This window comes from Bos indicus x Bos taurus, chromosome 23 (genome assembly GCF_003369695.1).
Source record: "Bos indicus x Bos taurus breed Angus x Brahman F1 hybrid chromosome 23, Bos_hybrid_MaternalHap_v2.0, whole genome shotgun sequence".
Lineage (NCBI taxonomy): Eukaryota > Metazoa > Chordata > Mammalia > Artiodactyla > Bovidae > Bos > Bos indicus x Bos taurus.
The window spans coordinates 21,286,142-21,312,830 of NC_040098.1; the positions used below are offsets into that span (position 1 = coordinate 21,286,142).

General features: G+C 42.1%; 1 protein-coding gene across 4 annotated transcripts in view; it reads right to left on the reverse strand.

Moving 5' to 3' along the window:
* Positions 1-25,400, reverse strand: part of ADGRF1 (adhesion G protein-coupled receptor F1) — a 46,145-nt gene extending 20,745 nt beyond the window's left edge. Inside the window, exons 1-7 of one of the 4 annotated variants that reach the window (XM_027525081.1) lie at positions 25,030-25,400; positions 23,758-23,833; positions 9,256-9,333; positions 8,651-8,779; positions 7,192-7,249; positions 4,207-4,356; positions 2,680-2,853 (exon numbers count right to left, since the gene is read on the reverse strand). In XM_027525081.1, coding sequence (XP_027380882.1) covers positions 2,680-2,853; positions 4,207-4,356; positions 7,192-7,249; positions 8,651-8,779; positions 9,256-9,285 — 541 coding nt within the window. In that variant the 5' untranslated portion in view covers positions 9,286-9,333; positions 23,758-23,833; positions 25,030-25,400. Of the gene's footprint in view, positions 1-2,679; positions 2,854-4,206; positions 4,357-7,191; positions 7,250-8,650; positions 8,780-9,255; positions 9,334-12,591; positions 12,652-23,757; positions 23,889-25,029 lie in introns of those variants that run through there. The other 3 variants (XM_027525084.1, XM_027525082.1, XM_027525083.1) reach the window with 3 other exon arrangements.
* Between the last annotated feature and the right edge of the window lie 1,289 nt (positions 25,401-26,689).

Below are 26,689 nucleotides of genomic sequence, written 5' to 3' on the forward strand. Positions count from 1 at the left end.
TTGAAGGATTTTGAGCATTACTTTGCTTGCAAGTGAACTGAGCGCAATTGTATAGTAGAGTAGTTTGAACATTCTTTGGCATTGCCTTTCTTTGGGATTGGAATGAAAACTGACCTTTTCCAGTCCTCCAACCACTGCTAAACTTTCCAAATTTGCTGGCATGTAGAGTGTAGCACTTTAACAACATCATCTTTTAGGATTTGACATAGCTCAGCTGCAATTCTATCACCTCCACTAACTTTGTTCGTAGTGATGGTACTTAAGTCCCACTTGACTTCACACTCCAGGATGTCTGGCTCTAGGTGAGTGATCACACCATCATGGTTATCTGGGTCATTAAGACCTTTTTGGTATAGTTCTTCTCTGTATTCTTACCACCTCTGCTTCTGTTAGGTCCATAGTGTTTCTGTCCTTTATTGTATCCATCTTTGCATGAAATGTTCCCTTCGTATCTCTAATTTTCTTGAAGAGATCCCAAGTCTTTCCCATTGTATTGTTTCTCTCTATTTCTTTGCATTGTTCACTTAAGAAGCCTTTCTTATCTCTCCTTGCTCTTCCTTGGAACTCTGTTCAGATGCGTGTATTTTTCCCTTCCCCCTTTACTGGAGTGGGGTGCTATTTCCTCCTCCAGTGGCATGGGTCATGACTTCATTGAGTTACATAAGCCCTTTGCAATGGTAAAGCTGACGAAGGGGATGACCTTATAAGCAGGTAAGCAAGTAGGCACTCATATGTGGTTACAAACAACAGTCACTAGCAATGAAGTATATCTCAATTTAGGCACTGAGCTTAAACGTTGTCCCTATTAAAAAAAAAAAAAAAAAACTTTTTAAAAAATCACTATTTGCTAATTCCAACTTAACCCTTGCTTACCTAACACTGGTGCCTTTCTGCTCTGGGACAGGCTGTTCCCTACCTCTGGATGGACAAATCCTGTGTCTTTCATTCAGGACTTGGTTAAATGCACCTCTTTTGCAAGGCCTTCCCTAGGTCCCATATGAAAAGAGTCTTTCCCTCCTTTAAATTCCTACAGTACTTTATCCATACCTCCCTTCCAGCCTTTTCATCTACACATCTATCTGTGAACACACCTCATGTATATACATTCCTACTCTATTTGGGAAAGACCCTTGTGAATGTAATCCCTTTCTGATTCATGCTTGTATTCCTCCAAAGATGGATCAGAAATGGATCACTTTTCAAAGAGTAGGATTCCATCAAAATCTATTGAAAATATGACATTGTCTTTTTACATGTGTTAACAATCTGGCCTACCCAAGCAGCTTGCTAATGCATCAACAGCAAGAGAAATGCCTTATAGTGACCTCCCAGAATTTGCTCCAGATCTGGGTATAAAGATGGTGCTTAATAATTACATGTTATTTAGGGAGGAAAGGATTGGTCATTTGGGATTAATAGATGCAAAGTATGATATATAGGATAGATAATCAATAGGTCCTACTGTATAGCACGGGGAACTATATCCAATATCCTTTGATAAACCATAATGGAAAAGAATATTGAAAGAATACATGTATATATACATATACATATGTATATGGACTTCCCAGGTGGTGCTAGTGGTAAAGAACACTCCTGCCAATGCAGGAGACATAAGAAACATGGGTTCACTCTTTGGGCTGGGAAGATCCTCTGGAGGAGGGCATAGCAACCCACTCCAGTATTCTTGCCTGGAGAATCCCATGGACAGAGGAGCCTGGCGGGCTACAGTCCATTGGGCTGCAAAGAGTCAAACACAACTGAAGCAACTTGGCATGCACAGATGCATACGTGTGTGTGTGTGTGTGTGTGTGTGTGTGTGTATCTGAATCTCTTTGCTGTATAGCAGAAATTAAACACAACATTGTAAATCAACTGTATTTCAATACAGTTTTAAAAATAAAAAAGTAAATAAATAAGCATCACCTTAACCTGAATTGCTGTGGTCCTGAGAAAGGGACCACGGGATACCCAGGGAAGCTGGGCTATTTCAGGTCCTCCTTTACTCTCTGCTCCACTTTACCAAACTCTGGGGCTTCAAGACAACTGGACTAGTCACTGGGGACATTTCCTAAAGTTATTCAGTCTGTTGGGGGCCCATATCATCTGGGTCACCTTATCATACACTGAACATCAACCTAAGCTGGCAGTAGCTCCCTCAGCATCCACTGGTTTCCTAAGCTAGACTTTCAACTTCCGTTTAGTTTTGGCAATTCATCCAGTACATGTATTTGTTGGCAATTTAGAGCATTTCTTTCACTATAATTACTAGATAACCCTCCCTGTTTTATCCCTCTGAATTTTTATTTTCTGGAAATTGATGTTGGCCCAAGAAGTGGAAAGAAAACATTATTTACTCAGGCTGTTCCCAAGGAATCTCCCTAAATTTCAGAAGAATCATAGAATTGTTGAGGTGAACTAGATGTACCTCCAGGATAAACTGGCACCCAAACACCAACTTGCATATCTGAATTTTCTGCACTTCCAAATTTCTCAGTGTGTCCAGCCAAGCCTAACATGGCATGTCATCTCTGCCTTTCCATCTCCCTGTAAACACTAGCTCTCCTCTGGAAGGCAAAGAGAAACATCGGGGTGCAGAGCTAAGAGTCCTTTTTCTCTCTGTCACATGTGGAGGCAGGAGGCGCCCTGGCTCCCCTCTGGGTATCCGTAGATGCTTACTTGTTCTCTCACAGAAATAGACGCTCTGGGTGAGGTTGCTGGAATGACAGTCACAGGTCTGGGGTGATCCTGCCTTGAGAAGGGAGCAGTTCTGGGGATCGAGGCACTGGGGAGGAAACCAGGAGTAGCTGTCTTCACAGGCACAGCGCAGGGCCCTGTTCTGGTAGCCACAGTCTGCAGGAAAAACAGAGCTTGGTCTTACCGGGCCTTTTTCATAAACGGGCTATAGCTGAGTTCTCATCCTTGGCTTTGACACCGAATCTGAATCAAAAGCTAGAGGTATCTCTCTCCAAAAGCTAGAAGAATGAAACCAAAATGGAAACAAGCATGTTTAAAGTTAAGGAAGCATCCTGCTCAATAGATACTGAGGTTGGATCAGAAATCCAGCGAACAACAATCAAGTATCTTGGAAAGTGAAAGTGAAAGGGTTAGTCTCTCAGTCATGTCTGACTCTTCTCAACCCCGTAGACTGTAGCCCCCAGGTTCCTCTGTCCATGGAATTCTCCAGGCAAGAATACTGGAGTGAGTAGCTGTTCCCTTCCCCAGGGGAATCTTCTCAATCCAGGGATCAAACCCAGGTCTCCCATATTTCAGACAGATTCTTTACCATTTGAGCTACTAGCATCCAAAAGAAGGATGTATGTTCATTGATACCCTTTGAATGGAGAAAGAAGCAGAAGAAGGTTTGTCAACCTGAGAGTTATTTGAAGGATTCTAGAAGGTATTTGTCCACTGTCTTATTGGAGGCTCTCATCAGCCTAGCATCACTCCCCCAAAGTCCCTGTTAGCCATATGGCAAAGACAGAGGGACCTTTCTGTTGAGAGTCATAAGGAAAAATTCTATTAACCAATCCTGTATGTTTCTATTTGACCTAAAACTCCCACCAAAAATCCTTCCTTTTTAACAGACCAAAAAAAAAAAAACCCAAAAACAAAAACAAAACCCTGGGGCCAAGTCACCAGACACTGTTGTGAAATTACACACAACTGTGCCCAGGAAGTGGTTCTCTAACTTGATCATGCAACAGAATCTTCTGCGAGGGGTCTCATTTCAAAGTTTAGGAGGCAAAGTCTGGGATTTGCATTTTTTTTACATTCTCTGTTGCTGCTACCACCAGTCTGGGTACCACACCCTGAGAACTTTTGTTTTATAAAATTTCTTAATTTCTCCTAACCCCACTGTGGTGGTTGTTAGTGGGGCTTCCCAGGTGGCTCAGTGGTAAAGAATCCTCCTGCCAAGCAGGAGATGCGAGTTCCATCCCTGGGTCGGAAAGATCCCCTGAAGAAGGAAATGGCAACCCACTCCAGTATTCTTGCCTGGAGAATTCCATGGACAGAGGAGCCTGGCAGGTGACATCCATGGGTCACAAAGAGTTGGACACAACTTAGCAACTAAACAATAGCAACAACATTCTTTTCAGTCATAGCTATTGTAGGGGTGACGGATTCCACAGGATAGCCTAAGCTCTACCCGACTCAGGCATCATATTCCCCATTTCTAGTCCCAGTCAACAGAGATGGACTCACACGTGGTGGCCTTTGCTCTGATTATCTTCACTGGCTCAGGTAAGAAAAATGAGGAAAGCGCACAGAACTTCAGAAATTCCTTCAGCTCTCTTTTCTCCTTGGAATTTCGATAGTGCACCTGAAGCAGCAGCTCATATTCCTGGATTGAGCCTAGGAAAAAGAGAGACAGTCAGAGGCATCCTTTCTCGGGCTGGGAGGGAGATACTGCAGAGCAAGTGAGGGCAGAAGAGAGGTCAGGTTCAGCGTGGGGCTCGTGGACGCTGCTTGGTATTCACTTCCGCTCATCCAGTCATGGACTGAAAATAAACCTCCAGAGTAAAGCATGCAGACTGCCCACACAGGCCCAAGACACATCTCTTCTCTGACTTCTGCCAGATTAGCTGCTCCGTGCTCTCCAATCCAGCTCAGCTCCGATGTCCTGATTGTCCCTACTTCTCAGGTCACATCTAGAGTCAAGCTTCAGGGTCAAGACTGAAGGGAAAAGAGGTGAGGAAGTCTTAGGCACTCTCCCCTCCTGCTCCCTCAGTTCTGGTCTTCTGAAAGCATCTCTGATACTAAACCCCCAGTTCAGACTTCTCTGGTGGTCCAGTGGTTAAGACTTCGCTTTCCAATGCAGGAGGCGTGGTTTCAATCCCTGGTCAGGGAGCTGAGATCCCACATGCCTTCAGGCCAGAAAACCAAAAAAAAAGCAATAATATGTATACCTATGGCTGACTCATGTTGATGTTTCACAGAAACCAACACAATTCTGTAAAGTAGTCATCCTTCAATTAATAAAAATAAATTTGAAATTAAATAAAAGAAGTAATATTGCAAATTCAATAAAGACTTTAAAAATGATTCACACCAGAAAAATCTTTAAAAAATAAATAAATAAATAAAACCCCCAGTCCCCTCTTTCCTCTCCAAAGAGCCTTTCCCTCTTATGCACAAATGTTCCACTAGTTAGCTGAGTTTGATACTGAGATGAAATGCCAAAGTAAAAAACAAAGCAAACCTTACTTGAACCTTAACGCACTCTCACCTCCACCTTATCGTTTCTGAGCAGCACTTCTCGTTTCCTTAAGGAGAGGCCATTAGGTGCTTTGCACTGGGAGAGAAGAGGAACCCCACCCAGAATTTACTTAGACACATTCACATGAAATTTGGTATCAAATTCTGTGGGGTCTTAATATCCTCTGTGGACCCCAGACTGAGAATGTCAAGGACTTCAGAGACAAAGAGGCAAAAGATGAGTATCTTTTTCCCCCGAGTTTCATTTCATTGCCATTGACAAAGAAACCTCTAAGAATCCTGTAGATTTCTCAGGACACCACCCTGCTTTCTCCGGGCACAGATGAGATGGAGAGGGCTCCTATGAAACTGCCCTGGGGAGTTGGAAGATTTATAGGGAAGAAAAGCAGCTGAATCAATCCCTAGGCAAGGAGGGCATGACAACCCATTCCAGTGTTCTTGCCTGGAGAATCCCATGGACAGAGGTGCCTGGTGGGCTATGGTCCACAGGATGGCAAAGAGTGGGACATGACTGAAGTGACTGAACACACACAGAGGAAAATCCCTAGGCTTCTTGGAAGGAAATCCAGAGGTTGCAGCCTGTCCTGGGACATTAACAGGAGACTCCTGTCTGTCATGGTTGCCACCTACTCACCTCTCCCCTGCCTCCTTCAGGCCGGAAACTCTATCCCAGCCTTGGGAATTACCCCCAGTGATGAGGGCTAAGGAGATATCCACTCCCATGGCTCAGACAGGTAAGAGGTGGGAAACTGCGGAAAGGCTGACCCTGGCCACACTGTCAGGGGTTAATGCTTCTTGTTCTGGAACCACACGGACTGGGGTTGAATCAAGCCTCCACCCGCCGCCGCCCCTCCCTGGGCTGTGTCAGTTTCACACTCTCTAAAATAAAGATGGTGATTGAACCTAACTGATAGGATCCGTGTGGGAATTTAATTCATCTAACACACCTAAAATAGTGCCTGGCATTTGCAGCAGTTCAATGTGTATGTGTGCATTTACCATTTTACAGCATTCCAAGTTGAAATTCTGATTTCATTTTCCCAAAGAATTATGGCCTTGCTACAGTGTGGGAAGGTCTATGGCCCTGTGAATATATTGTCAGGTGGCAAATTTACTGTCATCGTTCAGTCGCTAAATAGTGTCCAACTTTTGCGACCCCATGGACTGTATAGCCCGCCAGGCTCCTCTGTCCATGGGATTCTCCAGGCAAGAATACTGGAGTGGGTTTCCATTTCCTTCTCCAAGGGATCTTCCCAACCCAGGAATCAAACCCGGGTCTCCTGCACTGCAGGCAGATTCTTTACCAACTGAACTACGAGGGAGGCCCAGATGGATTGGGGTGAAAGATTTACTGCACCGTAATAAAGCTTTAGTGGTCTGACCCAGGAATCTAACAACCATCTGTGTGTATTGCTTCCATGGGGAAATATACACAATGCTTGAGACACCACACTTACAAATCAAATTTCAGACCACGACTCATTTCTAGATTGAAGTCTGTGCCTTTAATTACATTATTGGGATCAAGATGAGGAAGGAAAGGAAGAATATGGGCAGTTACTGGCTGGGCACGGGGTAGGATACTATGCCTCTATTATATTATTTCATCCTCACAAGGAATTACTATTATTATCATTCTACAGATTTGAGGTATATAACGACATGCCCAAGATCATACAACCCATCAGAAGCACTCCTAGGACTTAAACCCTGCTCTCCTGGCTCCAGTGACTCAGAGGGTAAAGAATCTGACTGCAGTGCAGGAAGCCTGGGTTTGATCCCTGGGTCAGGAAGAACCCCTGGAGAAGGGAATGGCTACCCACTTCAGTATTCTTGCCTGCAGAATTCCATGGACGGAGGAGCCTGGCAGGCTACAGTCCTTGGGTCTAAAAGAGTCAGACATGATTGGGTGACTAATACCTTTACTATCACTCCTGGTTCCAGTGTATGCTTCCAGTCTAAGAGTCTTACCTAGAGGCTTTTCCTTATTCACAATGAGTTCTTGTTTTGTTTTGATGCCTTCATCCCTCTGTTAAAAAGAAAAAAAAAAAAAAAGAATTACAACAAGGGTTTGTCATGTTGTATTTCATAAAGCTGTTTCGTACAACATGCTGTATTTCATGTTGTTGGATTTCCCAGATAAATTAAAATTATGTATCTAAAACCTAGCGAGATGGTGAGTGGGTACAAGACAAGACATGGCTGAGACACCTTTTGAGCACAGATCTGAAGGAGGTGGGAAAGTGAGGATCTCCAAGAAAGAACTTTCCAAGAGGAGGGAACAGCACGTGCAAAGGCCACGGGATAAGAACATGCCTGGCACGTGAAGGCCAGAGTAGCTATGTGCTGTGGGGGAGGGGGCAGAAGTGAGGTCAGAGAGTATCTCTAGGGAGGCAGGTCCTGTGGATCTTTCTGGGCTGTGGCAAGGGGTGTACAGGACAGGGAACTATACTCGATGTCTTATAATCACCTATAATGGAAAAGAGTCTGAAAAAGAATACATATGTGTATATATTGGGCTTTCCTGGTGCCTCAGTGGTAAAGAATCTGCCTGCAATGCAAGAGCCATGGGTTCGATCCCTGGATTGGGAAGAACTCCTGCAGAAGGAAATAGCAACCCACTCCAGTATTCTTGCCTGGGAAATCCCATGGACAGAGGAGCCTGGTGGGCTACAGTCTACCGGGTCACTATATTCTTGCCTGGAAAATCCCATGGACAGAGGAATCCGGCAGGCTACAGTCTATCGAGTCGCAAAAGAGTTGGAGATGACTTAGCAACTAAACAACTCAATCACTTTGCTGTATACCTGAATCTAACACAATTGTAAATTAACTATGTTAGCTAAACTAAAATATGTAAATTATTACTTCAATTTAAAAACATGGGAACTTCCCTGGTAGTCCAGCAGTTACAAAGCCATCTTCTAATGTGGGGAACACAGGTTCTATCCCTGCTTGAAGATTTAAGATCCCACCTGCAGCATGGCAGCTAAGCCTGTGAGCTGCAATTAAAACCTGACATGGCCAAATAAGTAAATTTTAAAAATAGACGACTTCTTATTTTTAAAATGACTATTGGAAAAAAAACAAAGTGAGAATAGGGAAGAGTCCAAGGATTGCTAACCTCGATTAATGTGGATTTATATGCTTTTTCTCCATCAAAGAGGCCATAGGAGAGGATGTGCTGAGTTAGATGTGATCTCTAGGATGGCTTAGTCCAAGATGCTGGTTTTGCTGTCAAGTCATCTAAGCTCCAGGGGATAAAATGACTCGTCTAAGGCCACACAACTAAGGCAGGTAATGTTGAGACAAGAACCCAGCACTTCTGATTCCAAGTCTATGAAATTATGTCATTTCAGTTGCCTGGAGAGTGATGGGAACTCATAGTGGCAGAAAGACAGAAAGGAAAACAGGACATACACCAGCTAACCTCTAGGAAGCCATCTCGGCCCTCGGTGATCGTGAGGAAGGAGAAGAGCCAGAGAGGAAGAAATCTCATCTTCTGCTGGTCCCTCCTAGTCCTGGACAGGACACAAACAGCTGGAGTCACAGTCTGTGACTAGACGTGTGTGCCATGCAAGGATGAGACATGAAGACAAGTCATTCAAACCAAAATTTTAAAATGCATTGGTGGGGGTGGGGGTGGGGAGCAAATCTTGACTTGCTTCACTTTGCAACTGAGCGCATTTAACATCCAGCCTTTTATATTTCACTGAAGTTTTCTTTTCATCTCAGTAAAGACAAACACTCAAATAACCAAGGACCCTAGAAACACTAATATTAAGATAGAATCAGAGTGTTTTAGCATTAAAATAGTCATGAACCAATCAGATTTCCTTCTTCATAGTTCATGCGGTTAGCAACAAATTGTCCTCCAGTTCATGGTTATCTCAGAATAATTTAGACACAACTCAGCCCACAGTCATGGCGATAAAATGCCCTTTACAGCTCCATGGGAAAAGATGAAGAGCTGATTCCCCAGCATTGGAATCAGTGCCTGGAGTCAGCAGCACAGAAGATCAGTCCAGCACTTACCTTCCTCTCTGGGTGCGCTTTGAACTTCATGCACGCTTTGTCATCCCAACAGCACTGCCCTGTGCTTTGCTCTGTGATCTACATGAAAATAGAACAGTTGGGGAGGGATGGAAGAGGAGGTTGGAGTTAGCAGATGTAAGCTTTTATATAGATAGTAGATAAACAACAAAGTCCTACTGTATAGCACAGGGCTGTGCTGTGTGTGCTTGGTCACTTAGTCCTGTCCAACTCTGCGACCTCATGGACTGTAGCCGCCAGGCTCCTCTGTCCACGGGGATTCTCCAGGCAAGAATACTGGAGTGGGTTGCCATGCCCTCCTCCAGGGGAATCTTCCCAACCCAGGGATCAAGCCCAGGTCCCCTACATTGCAGGCAGATTCTTTAACCATCTGAGCCACCAGGGAAGTCCAAGAGTACTGGAGTGAATAGCCTATCCCTTCTCCAGGGGATCTTTCCCACCCATGAATTAAACCGGGGTCTCCTGCGTTGCATAGCGCAGAGAGCTATATTCATTGTCCTGTGACAAAGCATAATGGAAAAGAAGAGAGAATGTATATATAAGTATAATCCCTAAATCACTTTCTTATTCAGCAGAAATTAATACAACATTACAAATCAGCTATACTTCAGTTAAAAAAAATACAATTAAGGGACTTCCTTGGCTTCCCAGTGACCAAGACTTCACACTCCCAACAGAGGGGGCCCAGGGCTTGATCCCTGGTCAAGCAACTAAGATCCCACATGCCACTACTAAAGATCCTGCATGCCACATTGAAAATCAAAGATTTGAATTCTGCAACTAAGACCCAATGCAGCCAAATAAATGAATAAATGTTTCTTAAAATATTGATTAAATAAAGAAAAAAGACATTAAAGACAGTGCAACTACTGCCACCGATATGGCCTATATGTTAGTAGAGAGTCTTTCTAGGGCTTTCTAGGGCAGCATGAAAAATAAGCCATGGGACACACACCCCTTTTGTATTTACCTGCTCCCCTTAGTGAATGGTGCTCACATGCCCCCATCCCCTGCCTGCCAAGATTCCCCCTAAATAGACTGCTTTAACTTTCTTTGGGCAACAATCCAGACTCCAGATCATTCTTCTCCATCTTGCTTCCCCAAACCTATCTGCTCTGAGTCCTGGTCCCTCTGACTCATGCTTTTTGCTTTCTGAAAGTGATAGGTTTTTGTCTCTGGGGTGGTTGTTTTTTCAGATATACACTATGCATATACACCATCATGCGTAAAATAGATAGCTAGTAGGAAGCTGTTGTCTAGCACAGGGAGCTCAACCTGGTGCTCTGTGATGACCCGGAGGGGTAGGATGGAGGGGATGAGAGGGAGGCTCAAGAGGAAGGGAATATATGTGTGTGTGTATGTGTGTGTATATATATATAACTGATTCATGTTGTTGTATATCACAAACTAATACAACAATGTAAAGCAATTATTCCAATAATAAATTTTTAATTCAATTTGTAAAAAATAAATAAAATTAAAATTTAAAATGAAATTAAAAAAATTTTTTTAAATGACTCCATAAAAATAGACATATTTTATAACATGAGTATATGTACATGGGGGCTCCCCAGGTGGCGCTAGTGGTAAAGAACCCGCCTGCCAATGCAGGAGACGTAAGAGACGTGGGTTCGATCCCTGGGTCAGGCATATCCCCTGGAGGATGGCATGGCAACCCATGCCAGTATTCTTGCCTGGAGAATCCCATGGACTGAGGAGCCTGGCAGGCTATGATCCGTAGGCTTGCACAGAGTCGGACACAACTGAAGCGACTTAGTCGCAGCAGCAGCAGCATGCATGCATATTTATATTGGGGCTTCACCAGTGGCTTAGATGGTAAAGAATCTACTTGCAATTCGGGAGACCCAGGTTTGATCCCTAGGTCGGGAAGATCCCCTGGAGAAAGGAATGTCTACGCACTCCAGTATTCTTGCCTGGGGAATTCCATGGACAGAGGAGCCTGGCGGGCTACTGTCTATGGGGATTGCAAGCAGTTGGACATACTGAGCAACTAAAAAAAAGAAAGAAAGAAAAATATGGATGTTAACATAGATACACACATACATAATAAAACGTGTCTATCTATATCTGTATTATGTGTATATACACACTCATACATAATGAAATTTCATATAGATGTAAAATAGCTGAACAGTTTTGTGAAACAGAACTCCTTTTCCTATGTCCTTTGGATATTTTCTATTTGTTTTTATTTATACACATGTTGTTATTGCTTATTTGTTGGTGAACTGCCACATCGTGCTAAACTGAAACCCTGATCCTAAGTTCCAATTTACCACATCCTGCTAAGCCAATTTTCCGGTACCTTCCTGAAGTGAAGTCACATTGCAGAGGGAGCTGGTGCTCTTTCTAGCTCCTTTCCCACTTTTTCTCCACTTCCAGGGATGATTTTTAACATGATCTCCTCTTGTTCTCTTGTGCCAGGGCCTGCTTCCATGTGGGAGGCTTGGCACTCACATGGCTCTTTCTCTCCATTTCTCTCTCTCTCTCTCTGAAAAATCTCTTTCTCGCATATGGCACCCAGGCCTGAGGCTGCAAACCCAACATGAGGAGGCCTGGGTTATTAGTTCCAAGTGTTGTGAGGAAACTCTCTTATCCTCTTGGCCTGTTTATTCTCTCTTCTTCCCCCACTGGAGGGTGGAACATGGGCTTTCTGTCTCCTTGGACTTGTTAGAAATGGTAAACTGAAACTTTAATCAGGATTTCAGACCAGGGATTCCCAGTCACTGGTCCAGAGGCCAATCATGAATAGCCAGACTATGAAAAGGAGAGGGAGGCATTGAGAAGGAGAAAAGGAAACACTTCAGGGCCAATTTGAAAACACAGGCACCCCCATTCCACCATAAATCTACTAAATCTTACACAGACCAGGCTCTGCCATGTGTGTTATTAAAGCTTCCCAAGTGAGGCTGACCCCTAGGCAGCTCTGAGAGCTGTTTTGCTAAACTACTTCTAGGAGAAGAAAAAAAGGTTCTATTCCAAGGCTATTTGGAAAGACTGAAGCTGAAGCTGATGCAAAGACCGGACTCATTGGAAAAGATCTTGATGCTGGGAAAGATTGAGGGCAGGAGGAGAAGAGGGTGTCAGAGGATGAGATGGTTGGATGGCATTACCGACTCAATGGACAAGAGTTTGAGCAAACTCTGGAAGGTATTGAAGGATGGGGAAGCCTGGCCTGCTGCAGTTCATGGGGTCTCAAAGAGTCAGATACAACTGAGCGACTGAACAACCACAATTGAGGCTAATACTGTTATCTGAATTCTCCTTTTGGAGTGTGAGACCAAAGTTTCAACTTACCAAAATGGTTTCTTTGCTTCCTTGGTACACTCAGCTTCCTCTGGGGTAGGGTTGGAAGACTTACAGATAAATAGGGAATAATTTTTTAGTATTAGGTATGGGCCACACAATATTTAGGACACTATTCATTGTCCAGGATGACTGTTGTTTTTTCGAAATTCAAATTTAACTAAGGGACTTCCCTGGTAGTCCAGTGGTTAAGACGCCACACTCCCAATGCAAGGGCCCAGGTGTGATCCCTAGTCAGGGAACTAGATCCCACATCCCGCAACTCAAGATTTTGTGTGCTGCAACTAAGACTTGGAACAGCCAAAAATAAATAAAAATTTTTAAAAATTTAACTGGGCATCCTATATTTGACAAGTAATCGTAGATATGGATATCTCAAGGTGCATGGGTCAAAACAGGCTCTGTGGTTAGCCTGCCTAGGATTCAGATCCCGGCTTTGACATTTATTAACTGGATGCCCTTTGACACTTTCTTAGTCTTTCTATGCCTCAGTTTGCTCATCTATAAGATGGGGAAAGTTGAATAAAATTCAGAGATTCTTTAGAGAATTGAATGAGTAATTGCATATAGAAAACCTAGAGCAATGCCCAGCAGATGGTGAGCCTCAGTGATTGATAGGTGCTAATATTAGCACAACTAGCATTTCAATCTCACCACCAGTTTCCATAGTAACTTGTTGGATTATTTCAGAATTTGACTTCAATCTGAGTCAAATTAACTAAGCAAATAAAAGGTACTCCTGGTACTCCTGATGCCCAGCACGGTATCAATGGAGGGATTCAAGCTTCAAGGAAGTAAAAATACTTGTTTACAATAACTGAGTTAACTGATTCTAAAGATGTTTAATTGTGTGTGTGTGTGTGTTGAGGAGTTGTTGTTTAGTCACTAAGTCGTGTGTGACTCTTTTGCGATCCCATGGACTATAGCCCACCATGCTCCTCTGTCTGTGGGATTTTCCCAGGCAAGAGTACTGGAGTGGGCTGCCATTTCCTTCTCCATGTGTTGAGGAGGCGTAATCTTAAATCCTACTTAAATTTGCCCTCACTAGAGGCAAGCCCTATGGTATTTTCAGCACTTCCTTCTCAGTTGGAAGTGTCTTGATTATTTAAAAAAAAAGAAAAGTTCTCAGAATCCACGTGTCCTTGCCACAGATGAGGAGCTGTTGTTGTCATCAGCGTGTATGTGTTTGTTTACATCACACCTCGCTGGGGGTCAGTGATACCTGACCTACAGCTGTGTCGGCCCTGGCATCCATGCGAAGGCTTGGCCATAGTGGGACCCCCTTCACTTCCTTGAATTCATTCAACTGAATTCATTCCTGATAATCCTTGTCCTTCAGTTTTTGGAGAACAATCATTAGCATTTGCTATTATGCTTCTGGAGACAGCTGCCCATTGTCTTCTCAGTCTTCCAGTTATATATTTATGGATCAGATTTCATTTATTTATGTCAACAGCTGTCTCCTTATCAACAGTGGTGCTGAACTGGGACTGCTCTCACCTACAGTTTCCAGAATTTTTAGCAATAATCTATTCTTAGGCAGAACTGAACTCGGGCGGCTTTCCTGGCATCAGTATTTATGGGATTGTGTTTCTCCCTCTATAAATAAAAGAATTCCCAGTAGAATCGTCATCCTCCTCTCTGCCTTGAACTCATGTGCATGCACACATATGCGCCTGTGCACGCGCGTGCACACACACACACACACACACACACACGGGAAGAGCAGATCTCTAACTGGGATATGAAAAAAATTATGATTCAAATAGAACTGGTTAATAGGTGAGAACTTGCCAAACCTTGTTTTCATTTTATTCTTTTTTTATGAGTTTTCAGTCATGTTTTCATTGGGATCTGCCTTTGTATAGGAATCCCTGAGCCATTTGCCTTTGAGAATGTCTTCGTGTTTTTCAATAGGCAGATACAGTAGAGAAGCCAGGTGGAAATATAGGCAGGAAACAAAAAAGATAACCAATGCATCACACTTGGAAAAATATTTGGTGGTTTGGTCATTTTTTTTGAGCTAGACTAACTTCTGGAAGGACTATAAAGATATTTAAAATTTCAGTGAGTGTCTGTGTTGTCTCCCCAGTACAATTTAAACACATATTTTATATATTAGCATGTTTTTAGTATGTTAATATTTAATAAACTTGGTTGGAAAAAACCTAGATGAATTAGACCCTAACCTCAACTTTGTCCTTTTTCTGCTAGAATTTGTGCAAGCTAAAAAGAACTCTTGCTGGACTCAGTTTCCTCTTCCCTAAAGTAAGCAAGAAAATAAGATGCACTCAGAACTGTTCTCATTCAGATTTCATTATTATATGCGCATTTCACAGTTTCTATGTATATACCATTTATGTAGTTATTCTTTACATTAGTGCCTATCAGTAACTGAATCTGAGCTTGGAGAGATTAATTTTTTTTTTTTTACTGGACTCTAGGTAGGCTGCAGTCCATGGGGTCGCTAAGAGTCGGGCACGACTGAGCGACTTCACTTTCATGCATTGGAGAAGGAAATGGCAACCCACTCCAGTAATCTTGCCTGGAGAATCCCAGGGACAGAGGAGCCTAGTGGGCTGCTGTCTATGGGGTCACACAGAGTCTGACACGACTGAAGTGACTTAGCAGCAGCAGTAGCAGCAGTCCTATTTTCTCTAGTTATTATCATTCCTGAACATCTTTTAAGGTGAGCTGAGAATCTACTTATAATTAAGTTCTTAGGATGAGAATAGCAGTGGGGTGTTTTAAGAACTCCCAAGGCTGGAAGAGATAAAAGAACCTACTTAGCTAAGCTGGCCTTTCCCTTGGGACACTTCACCAATCTGCAAAGCTTTAATTTGTCCAATCGCTCCCCCCAATTTCCTAGGCAGGGAGTTTGCTCATCGTAGCTCCACCCCCTTGGGGAAACTCCAAGAACCATGATCAGATCTACTTTTGAAAACAGCTGCTGCGTCGCTTGAGTTTCTCTCCTCCAACGTCCCTATTTAAATTTCCGATGGCTCACTGAATGGATCTCCTTTCAGAGTCCAGCTTAAGACCCTATTTCTTCCCTGATCCTTGTTCCTTCAAAAATTAAGAAACATTTTTTTTACAAGTCCCTGTGTAGTTCTCTGGAACTTCGACCAGAGAGCATTTCTCCTGTTGCTGATGCTGTCATCATAGCTCAGCTGTCTGCTCCCTCCTTACATGGATTCTGGTGTTTTGTTTTTCTTAATTCATTTGTCTCCACTTTACATCTTAAAAGAGTTGCGAGAGTGCTCAGTCTTGTCAGACTCTATGTGACCCCATGGACTGTAGCCCACCAGGCTCCTCTGTCCATGGAATTTTCCAGGCAAGACTACTGCAGTGGGTTGCCATTTCCTCCTCCAGGGCATGTTCCAAACACTGGGATCGAACCCGAGTCTCCTACATTGCCTGCATTGGCAAAGAGATACAGAATGACTTGTTGTTCTCATCACCCAATACTTCTAGTTTATTTCTCATAGACAAGTCTAGCTCTATTCTGCTGTAAAAAGCCTGACTGCCAGCCTCAAGGGTTGGATCTATTCCAACCCCCCGTAACTGAAGATTTTCTCCTGTCACTCATGGTTCAGTAGCGCACAAGTTACCACCAAGCCCTTAAAACATGATTAATGGCATTCCAGAGGAGGTGCCAAGCTCTTTCTTGCAGCCAAGACTTAAGCTTAGCAATGGGGACCCAGCCCTCCTGGAATCCCCCGGTCATTATTTGCCATCTTCTCCCGCTTGATTTTGCCTACTGACAATCAGTAAAGCCCAGAAAACTTGAGCTTCCTCTTGGACTGTTTACTTGAAAAAAAGTACCTGAATAACACTCAAGGGAGGGGATAGTTACATAAGAAGAAGTAAGGATAATTCTTTCTAATTTACAAAAAGCTTTCATATGTATGTCTTTGATTATTTTGGCGATTAAGTGGGAATTATTTTGGCTTCACACTTGTATAAAATGAGAAGAGTAAACCTAAATTCTAAATAAAAAGACTATCTTTGATTTCCTTAAATTTCTCTCCCTAAAGAACCTCATATTTCTCTTAGACTCTGGGCCCGGTTCATTTTATTGCTTGGGCCATGGTTTTTCTAAAATTTGAGTGTAATTGCTTTACAATGTTGTGTTAATTTCTGCTGTACAACGAAGTGACTCAGCCATATGTACACATATATCCCCTCCCTCCTGAAACCCATTTCCGTTTCTCCCCCATCCACTCATCTAGGTCAAAACAGAATACCGAGCTGAGCTCCCTGTGAAACGGAGCAGGACCCTATGGTCCTTGCCCTGCATGTTCTCTGCCTGCTTTTTGTCTGTGGAAAACTTTAGTCAAAGAATAATCATAAAAGAGAGAAATGCTGAAACAAAGAAAAAGAGTCAAAGGAGACTAAATAATAATAATAATACAGTCATTAAGCATAGGCAAAGACCTTTAGTTCTTTCTCAAGGTCTATAGATAATATTCAGAGGCATATCCTGTGAGCTGTCTCATAGATATTAAAACACGGGGTGGGAGAAGTTAACTACATGATGACCAGACTGTACCCAGGACATGAGCTGCCACAGTTTCAGTAACTGGCTGCAAGGAAATGGAAACAAATGGACCTGGAACTAAAGATTAACCATACCCCAAACAACTGAGACGATGTTGGTCAGACCACTGATGACCAATTTGAAGATGGCTGTTAGAGATGACTGTGCTGTTTTCACAGGTAGCTCAGTTAAGCTCTCTTTGTACAAGAAAAAGAAGAATGTATGTTTCAAAGCTATGTTCCTAACAAATGTGAATGTCATTTTGTATCCAAGGAAACCTAACTCTTCAAGAGTGAAAACACAATTCATCAGGCCTACTGGGAAGAACCTACAGAACAGGCTTTGTGGGGTCTTCAAGGGTGAAAGGTCAGATTAAAGATTTTACAAACTGTTCTTGTGTGATCTGTTTTTAAATGAGTAAAACAATATCTGACTTCTCATTCAGTGCTCACATTGATAAACCTTGTTTCAAATCTACCAAAAAATACTCATTCTATAAGTTTCCCTAACCGTATTAACAGTATTTTCATCACAATTTCCTAGTAAGTAAAAGCCTATTTTACAATTATATTTCCTCAAATGATTTTTCTAGAAATAAAACCAGTTGCCTGGCATTCTGCCTATCCTGCAAATACCATGCCAATTCAAAACTAAAACACCTTCACATTATGTACAGATGAAAAGCAAACACATTATCATGGTAAATTTGTTATTTAGACTCCTATAATCTGTCTTAAACGTCACTTCTATTAACCTTTTTCTTGTTCATCCTTCATTCCAGATTATTTTGAGTTTTGATAGACATGGCCAAATGAGCCTTCTCATTTGTACCCAGTTATAGTCCCTGGTACAGTGTAGAAATGCCTGTTTCGTCACACTGGCCCCAACATGGTTATAATGCTTGCCAAACTAATTGGCAAATTTTACTCTAATTGTTTTAATTTCTAGGCTTTTGATTATTAATAAAATAAAACATTTTTTCAGATGTTCATTGGCCATTTATATGTATTTTTCTGGTTTGACTATTTAAGTCTTTATATCAAGTGTTTCTATTGAAATGTTCACTTTTATCTTAACAGCTGCTTTTAGGAGCTCATCATAGCATGGATATCAGCTCTTTGTCACTCATGTTATAAACATTTGCCCATCATTTGTCTGTGGTCTCATAACTTTTTATGTTGTCCTGTTCAGCACAAAAGTTTAAAACATTCATGGAATCACATCTGTCAATCTCTTCCATTATGGATTTTAAACCTGGGGTCATGCTAAAAAAATTTTTCTATGCAAATATGGTAAAAAAAAATATCCTCTTATATTTACTTCTCACACTTCTTTAGGCAAGTTCGTTTGTTTGTTTGTTATACACATTTACATCTTCAACCTTCCTGAAGTTATTTTAGGTTTTGGTATAAAATAGGGCTTTGGGGCTTCCCAGGTGGCTCAGTGGTAAAGAATCCGCCTGCCAAGTGGAAGACAAGGGTACAATTCCTGGGTCAGGAAGATCCCCATGAAGAGGAAATGGTGACCCACTCTAAGATTCTTGCCTGGGAAATCCCATGGACAGAGGAGCCTGGTGGGCTACAATCCATGGGGTCACGAAAGAGTCGGACATGACTTTGCGACTAAACAACAACAAGGGCTTTCCTTTCCTTTTCCTCTAAATGAATAGTTAGCTATCCCAGCTACATTTCTCGACGGAACCATTCTTTATTAAGACCACCTGGAAAAATCTTTATCCGTTTTAAAGGTACATACTGTCATCATAAAACTCTAACCTGAATATTTTTAAAATTCTATGCTGTCTTTGTCTTTTCTTTTGCTAGTTACTTGCTTAATTGGCATCTTGGTCAACAGCATAGAAGAGTGTTATGTTATATGCCTAAGAACTGTATCGTTAAGTGTCTTATTAGGAAGAATTAACCTGATACTCTTACGCAATTAAGCACAGGAATGTCATCAAGCAAAACTGGGCTAAAGTACAAACAAAAAGTCTGAAAGGTTTTCATGGAAAATATAATCTGCTTAATCCAAAGTCTCTTTACCCAAAACGCTGCAGGTGTGAACCAGTCCTAATACCACATTTTTATAGTAAATGTCTGCTTATCCCTAAATAATAGAGGAACCCTTATGACCAGATTTTTTTAAAATTTTATCTTATGAGGAAGAGGCAAATGATAAAGAAATTATTTTCAAGACTTTATTTAAATAAAGTCTTTGTTCCAAAAGACCTTCTTTAAAGCAAAACAACAATTTCCACTGTCTGTGGGCCTCTGAAGATTAAAAACTGACATTTGCACTGAGAACCCAGAGACTATGAGGACTAGATCATCCTCATCAACAAAATTTAACTATATTTTGCATTTTTTTCATGTCTGTTCGCCTTTTTGGATTTTATTCACTTAACTGACCATGCACAGGAGATTTACAATAACTCTATAAAATGCTAGGGCAATTTCACACTTGTTAATTCTTATGGATATTTGTCCTGATATGCCTGAGCCCAGGTTTTGTCTGTGGAAGCTGAACTGGAGCTTCTATGAGATTCTCTGTGGCTTGCTGGGGAGTGGGGTGCTGTAAGAGGCCCCCTTCCCCACATTTCCTCTGGTTTTCTGTACTGCAGTGGTGGAATTCAGCAAGACTAGAACCAGCTGGGCATGGGAGAGAGGGTGATGCTTTACATCTTTTGCACCATCCTTCTAGGTTCCTAGATTATTTTCACAGCTATTAAAAACATGTAGCCAGTCCAGAACTTTGAAGGCCTTGACATCCTGTGAGCACATCTCTGCTCAAACACAATCTATGTAACTATGGGTATTCCCCGCCAAAAATCTTTAGAAAGAGAACGATAATTTGAAAGAGAACAATATTTTGAAAATTGCAAAGACATATGTTTAGATTGGGTAGATTGTGGTTTCATAAGGTGTTCTCGTTTGTTTAGTCACTAAGTCATATTCGATTCTTTTGTGATCCCATGGACTTTTGTGACTCCATGGACTATAGGTTCCTTTGTCCATGGGATATGCCAGGCAAAAATAATGGAATGGGTTGTCATTTTCTTCTCCAGGGGATCTTCCCAACTCACAGATCCAACCCCCATCTCCTGCATTGGCAAGTGGATTCTTTACCACTGAGTCACCAGGGAAGCCCACATGAGTGGCCTTATGCAAAACTGTGAATTCAATGACATTGTTGTGGAGAAGCCGTTCCTCTACTTTCTGAGTTGTTCACCCTGGGGACACACCCCAGCCATGGCTCACATCCTTCCATACCCGGTACCCTATTGCTTCTTCCAGTTCATGCTTGCACCAAACCAAAGTGCTCGGAAAGCCTTCCTCAGTAATCAGTGCAAAGAAAGAGGAAAACATTATAATGGGATAGACTTGGGGTCTCTTCAAGAAAATTAGAGATACCAAGGGAACATTTCATGCAAAGATGGGCTCAATGAAGGACAGAAATGGTATGGACCTAACAGAAGCAGAAGATATTAAGAAGAGGTGGCAAGAATACACAGAAGAACTATATACAAAACAGATCTTCACAACCCAGCTAATCAGGATGGTATGATCACTCACCTAGAGCCAGACATCCTGGAATGCGAAGTTAGTTGGACCTTAGGAAGCATCGCTACAAACAAAGCTAGTGGAGGTGATGGAATTCCAGTTGAACTATTTCAAATCCTAAAAGATGATGCTGTGAAAGTGCTGCACTCAATATGTCAGCAAATTTGGAAAACTCAGCAGTGGCCACAGGACTGGAAATGGTCAGTTTTCATTCTAATCTCTAAGAAAGACATTGCCAAAGAATGCTCAAACTACCGCACAATTGCGCTCACCTCACACGCTAGTAAAGTAATGCTCAAAATTCTCAAAGCCAGGCTTCAGCAATACGTGAATTGTGAATTTCCAGATGTTTAAGCTCATTTTAGAAAAGGCAGAGGAACCAGAGGTCAAATTGCCAACATCTGTTGGATTATCAAAAAAGCAAGAGAGTTCCAGAAAAAACATCTATTTCTTCTTTATTGACCATGCCAAAGCCTTTGACTGTGTGGATCACCACAAACTGTGGAAAATTCTTCAAGAGATGGGAACACCTGACCTGCCTCTTGAGAAATCTGTATGCAGGTCAGGAAGCAACAGTTAGAACTGGACATGGAACAACAGACTGGTTCCAAACAGGGAAAGGAGTATGTCAAGTCTGTATATTGTCACCCTGCCTATTTAACTTCTATGCAGAGTACATCATGAGAAACATTGGGCTGGAAGAAGCACCAGCTGGAATCAAGATTGCCAGGAGAAATATCAATAACCTCAGATATGCAGATGACACCATACTTATAGCAGAAAGCAAAGAAGAACTAAAGAGCCTTTTGATGAAAGTGAAAGAGGAGAGTGAAAAAGTTGGCTTAAAGCTCAACATTCAGAAAACTAAGATCATGGCATCTGGTCCCATCACTTCATGGGAAATAGAAGGGTAAACAGTGGAAACAGTGACAGACTTTATTTTTGAGGGGGGCTCCAAAATCACTGCAGATGGTTACTGAAGCCATGAAATTAAAAGATGCTTACTCCTTGGAAGAAAAGTTATGATCAAGTTAGACAGCATATTAAAAAACAGAGACATTACTTTGCCAACGAAGGTCCATCTAGTTAAGGCTATGGTTTTTCCAGTAGTCATGTATGGATGTGAGAGTTGGACTGTGAAGAAAGCTGAGCACTGAAGAATTGATGCTTTTGAACTGTGGTGTTGGAGAAGACTCTTGAGAGTCCCTTGGACTGCAAGGAGATCCAACCAGTCCATCCTAAAGGAGAATGTTCATTGGAAGGACTGATGTTGAAGCTGAAACTCCAATACTTTGGCCACCTGATGCGAAGGGCTGACTCATTTGAAAAGACCCTGATGTTGGGAGAGGTTGAAGGTGGGAGGAGAAGGGGACAACAGAGGATGAGATGGTTGGATGGCATCACCAACTCAATGGACATGAGTTTGGGTGAACTCCAGGAGTTGGTGATGGACAGGGAGGCCTGGCGTGCTGCAGTCCATGGGGTCACAAAGAGTCGGACACGACTGAGCAACTGAACTGACTGAACTGAAAGTGCTCAAAAAAGTCACTGACACCCTAGTTTGAATGAATGTGTTCATTTACTTTTCCTAAGAGGATATGTCTGTCTCTTTAATTGCAGAATGAATGACATCAGAGGGCACATAGATACCAAAGTACCGAGCCCCCTCGCCCTCAGCACAAGACATAAACCTTTCATGAGAACCCTGCCCCTGTTTTTAAAAAAGAGTAAAGGAATACACTGTGTTTGTAGAGAAGCAAGATATATGTACCTATGAGGCATGTCAGCAAAAATTTACATCAACTTATGGTCATGCATTAAATAGGAGTCTGTGCAAGTCAAGCCTCTTAGACTCAACATGTTCATGCTCCAATTTTAACACTTTATGCTCATGGCTACTATTTTCACATTAAATAACTAGAACAAGAAAAGCTGAATAATTTGCTCAAGATTATGCCGCTTGGTAATGGCAACCCACTCCAGTTTTCTTGCCTGGAGGATCCCATGGGAAAAAGAGCCTGGCAGGCTACAATATGGGGTTGCAAGAGTCAGACACAACTTAGTGATTAAACCACCGATGGTTGAACAAAGTACTCTATGTGGTCATATAACATACGATCCTTTTAAATTTGGGTTATGTTTGAGTAATTAATGGTGTTTTATTAAAAACATAGCAAAAGGTTTGTGTTAGTACTCTGATAAATTACAAAATGTATTTTAATCTTTTTTTGTTACTTCCCTTGACTCTGTAATCTGCAGCCTACCGTGTGTTATTACCAGGTTTGATTTAATGGATTTGTCCATGGAAATGCCAAAGTTATCATTTCCCTGCACCTCTGCAGCCTGACCTTCCTTCCATACCTCCTTTGGTAACTTCCCATGATTTAGTCTCTGGCATGGATGAATTACATAGACTAGCAGGCTTTCATACATGGATTCTTCATGAAAAAGAAGAAAAAGGAAGAGAAAAATGACTACGTTTCAAGGCTTGTCAGAAAATATAACGGGTCACTTTGTACTTATTTGAGGGAGAGAGACCAGGAAGTAATTAAAAACATCAGTTTGTGGATTTTTCAGGGCCCAAAGAAGAAGTTAAATTGGGAAATACTTCCTGGAAATATACCAATTAGGTCAAATCTTAAACTAATTCATCCTAAAGTGAAAATAAACTTGATCTTCTTAGATGGCACAATGGACTGTGTTTGTACGATTACCCTTGGTGAAGCTTTCTTTATTTCAGTCAATCCACCTCCCAGACACCACCCCCCAAGAAGAAGGGGTACTGTCTTGAAATCGATAGAGAGAAGGTTATGCTTTGAATCAACAACCTTGAGCCTGAGACTCACATAACATCTCAATTTATACAGTTACCAAGAAACTGAACTCGATTGTATCTGTTCCTTGTTTTCTCCACTCTCCATTCCTTTAGTTACCCTTCTTCAGGAAACAGGATATTGAAATATGGGTTTCAATTATTGAAAACTAATCAGATTAACAGGTGGTAAGGATGATGCTAAGACACGTTCTAAGGAATCAAATCACAGCATTGGGGCTTACCTGTGATTCCACTCTTCACATCACAGCCCCCGGGAGCCCTTCCTCTGGGGTAATCGTGGCTTGATCACTTCTTGTTCTGTTTGGAAAGACAATCGAAATAGCTGAGCCACAGCAGCTCGCTGGCATGTGTACAGGCCACTGATTTACTGGTAACTCCTGTAGCACATTGCTACCCTGTAGGCAGACAAGCCCAGAACACACCCGCTTCAATAAGGAAGAGAAAAATACCTTTCTGTTGACTCTTCCTCCCACTTAGAGTCCCTATCAGGCCTGGTAAGAGGAAGGAAATCAGAGCCCATGACCTAACAATTCTCCCAGCAGACAGAAATCATGGAGGGGAAACGGGAGGAAAATGCTCCAGGGCAATGCAGGACACTTCTGTCCTCGATTGGTGTGTTTCACAGTGTCACTCTGTCCAGCTTCCACAACCAGCCTCCGGACACCCAGGGTCATACCTCTTAAAGCGGAAGGAATGCAGCCCTCCGTGTGTAAATTTCAGGTGGGAAGAGGTGGGTCATACCAGTGGGGTATGGAGAGAGACAGATATTATTTCTCCTTTTCTGATTTTCTTGCGCAACACTGAATAATTGGCCTGCTACTTTCCCAGATGAAGCCACCTCAGACTTCTCTTTGAAATACTACAGAATGAAGGTGGGCAAAGGAGAGCCCTGGCATGTACGCACAGGGCAAATGCTTTCAGTATGTTGTTTGCCCTTAGAAAACCTCATGCTAAACCTTGTTAACTTCTTTCATAAGTTTCTTTTTCCCATCCAAGTTGAAAACTAACACTTCACAATTACCAATAATTTGAGGTAGGTGACTCTAAGTCACTCTGTAACTTACAAATGATTTGAGGCAGCTTACAATACTAACACTTAAAATAAAATTACATTAGAATAGACATAAAGAAATTTAAACTGTAATAGTTCTATACACAAACTATATATATATATATATGTATATGGAATATTCAAAAGAGAAACTATAAAAGTAGAGCATCAACTAAGAGAAAGAATGTAAATAAAAACTTACTAGGTAGTTGCTGTGTTTTGTAAATTGAAAGCTTAACTCTATGAACAGAGCTTCCTAGCAAGGAAAAGAGGAAGCTAGTCTGGTAGACTGCTCTTATTATCAGAAGAGAGGAAATATATACTTTCTCAGGAAGAACAAAAAGGTCTTTGGAGCACTAAAATCTAATAGAAATCTCTTTTTTTTAGAGAGAACAATATTCCCCAAATTATCAAGGTCCATAATTTCAAGTTGAAGACTGACCTTCAGTGCCAAGCAGGCTGAACCTCAATGTGATCTTCTCGTTTCCAACAACAGCTTGGCCACTTGGTCCACATCCTTGCTCTTCATGACCGGGCCTGGATCTGGTCCAGTGGAAGAGTTGACAAGAGAACGAAGCCATTCTGCCAACCCCCAGTTTTTCAAGGGCATCAACCATCCCTCCTGTGTCACCCACTAGCCTGGGTGGAATAGAGCTGATGTCATAATAGTCAAGTTAATCCCCTTCTCTTCACATGCCTTTTCAGCAGGGTTTTGCCTGTTTTGGAGATGCATCAATGGTAAGTGGAGACCAAATATTCATTGAATACAAAGAGTCAAGGTCTTCTAGACCTGTATGCACTCCTTTGGTTAATCCAATGCCTAACGTTCTAGGATCAGATGCCATCTTTTCAGTTCAGTGCTGCCTTTTCCTTTTGTCTGTATTAAAATGCAAGAGCTTGTAGGCACACTTATGTCACTGATATCTCAGTGTTTATAAAATGAGGCTAATATTTACTAATTACTTAGGGAGAAAGTAGCAGTAGAATTGGGTGGAGGGGGAGGGGAAGAGGTAAGGAAACAGTGGCAGAGTGAACAGATAAAAAGCGATCAATCAGCATGGAACTTGGCATGGTGAGGGCTGGTGGCTCCGATGACAGCTGTTATTCACCTCCAGCTCTTTGTGCCACGAAGCCCAGCAACTTCCTAGGCACTGGTGCGTAGCCCCACAACCAAAAGGACCCCTACTGTTTCTTAGAGCAAAGAAATGGTATCATTTAGCAGATACAGTAAGTCTCCTACATACGAATGAGTTCCATTCCAAGCATGCATTTGTAAGTCCAACAAAGTTAGCTTAGGTCCCCAGCTAACACAGCTGACTATACAGTACTGTGCTGTAATAGGTTTATAATGCTTTTCACACAAATAATGCATAAAACAAATTAAGAAAACACTTTTAGTCTTACAGTATTGTATCTTGGAAAAACACAGTAATACAGAACAACAGCTGGCATACATGGGCTGGTGTCAAGTGAACGGGCAAGAAGAATTACTGACTGGAGGAGGAAGGGGAGGTGGGAGATGGTAGAGCTGAAGGATCGTCAGCAATAGGAAACAGAGGGCAAGCTGTAATTTCACTCACATCTGATGTTGATGAAACCTACATTTCAATGCATCTTTGAAAATCTGCAAGTAGAAGCTTCACTATACAGGGGGCTTACTGTTTCAAGAAAATTAAGCATCTAGTAAACACCAGTGGTTTCACGAGTACATTGATTCTGGTGAAACTCTGAATCCAAATAAATGAATGTGTTTAATAGGCAATTCTATATTTGATAGAAGGTGATCATAGGAGGCCCAATATTTAGGTTGTATCAAAAGAATCCGCCAGCCAACGCAGGAGCTCCAGAAGATTCAAGTTTGATCCCTGGGTCAGGAGGATCCTCTGGAGGAGGAAAGGGCAACCCATTCCAGTATTCTTGCCTGGAAAATCCCATGAACAGAGGAGTCTGGTGGGCTACAGTCCATGGGGTCGCAAAGAATTAGACATGACTAAGCAACTGGGCACTCGGGCATGTCAAAAGAGGGTGTGCTTCTCACTACAATGACTCACCACCAAACCATTTAATCACCCCTTGTAGCTTCCTCCTAATAATTTGTTAAC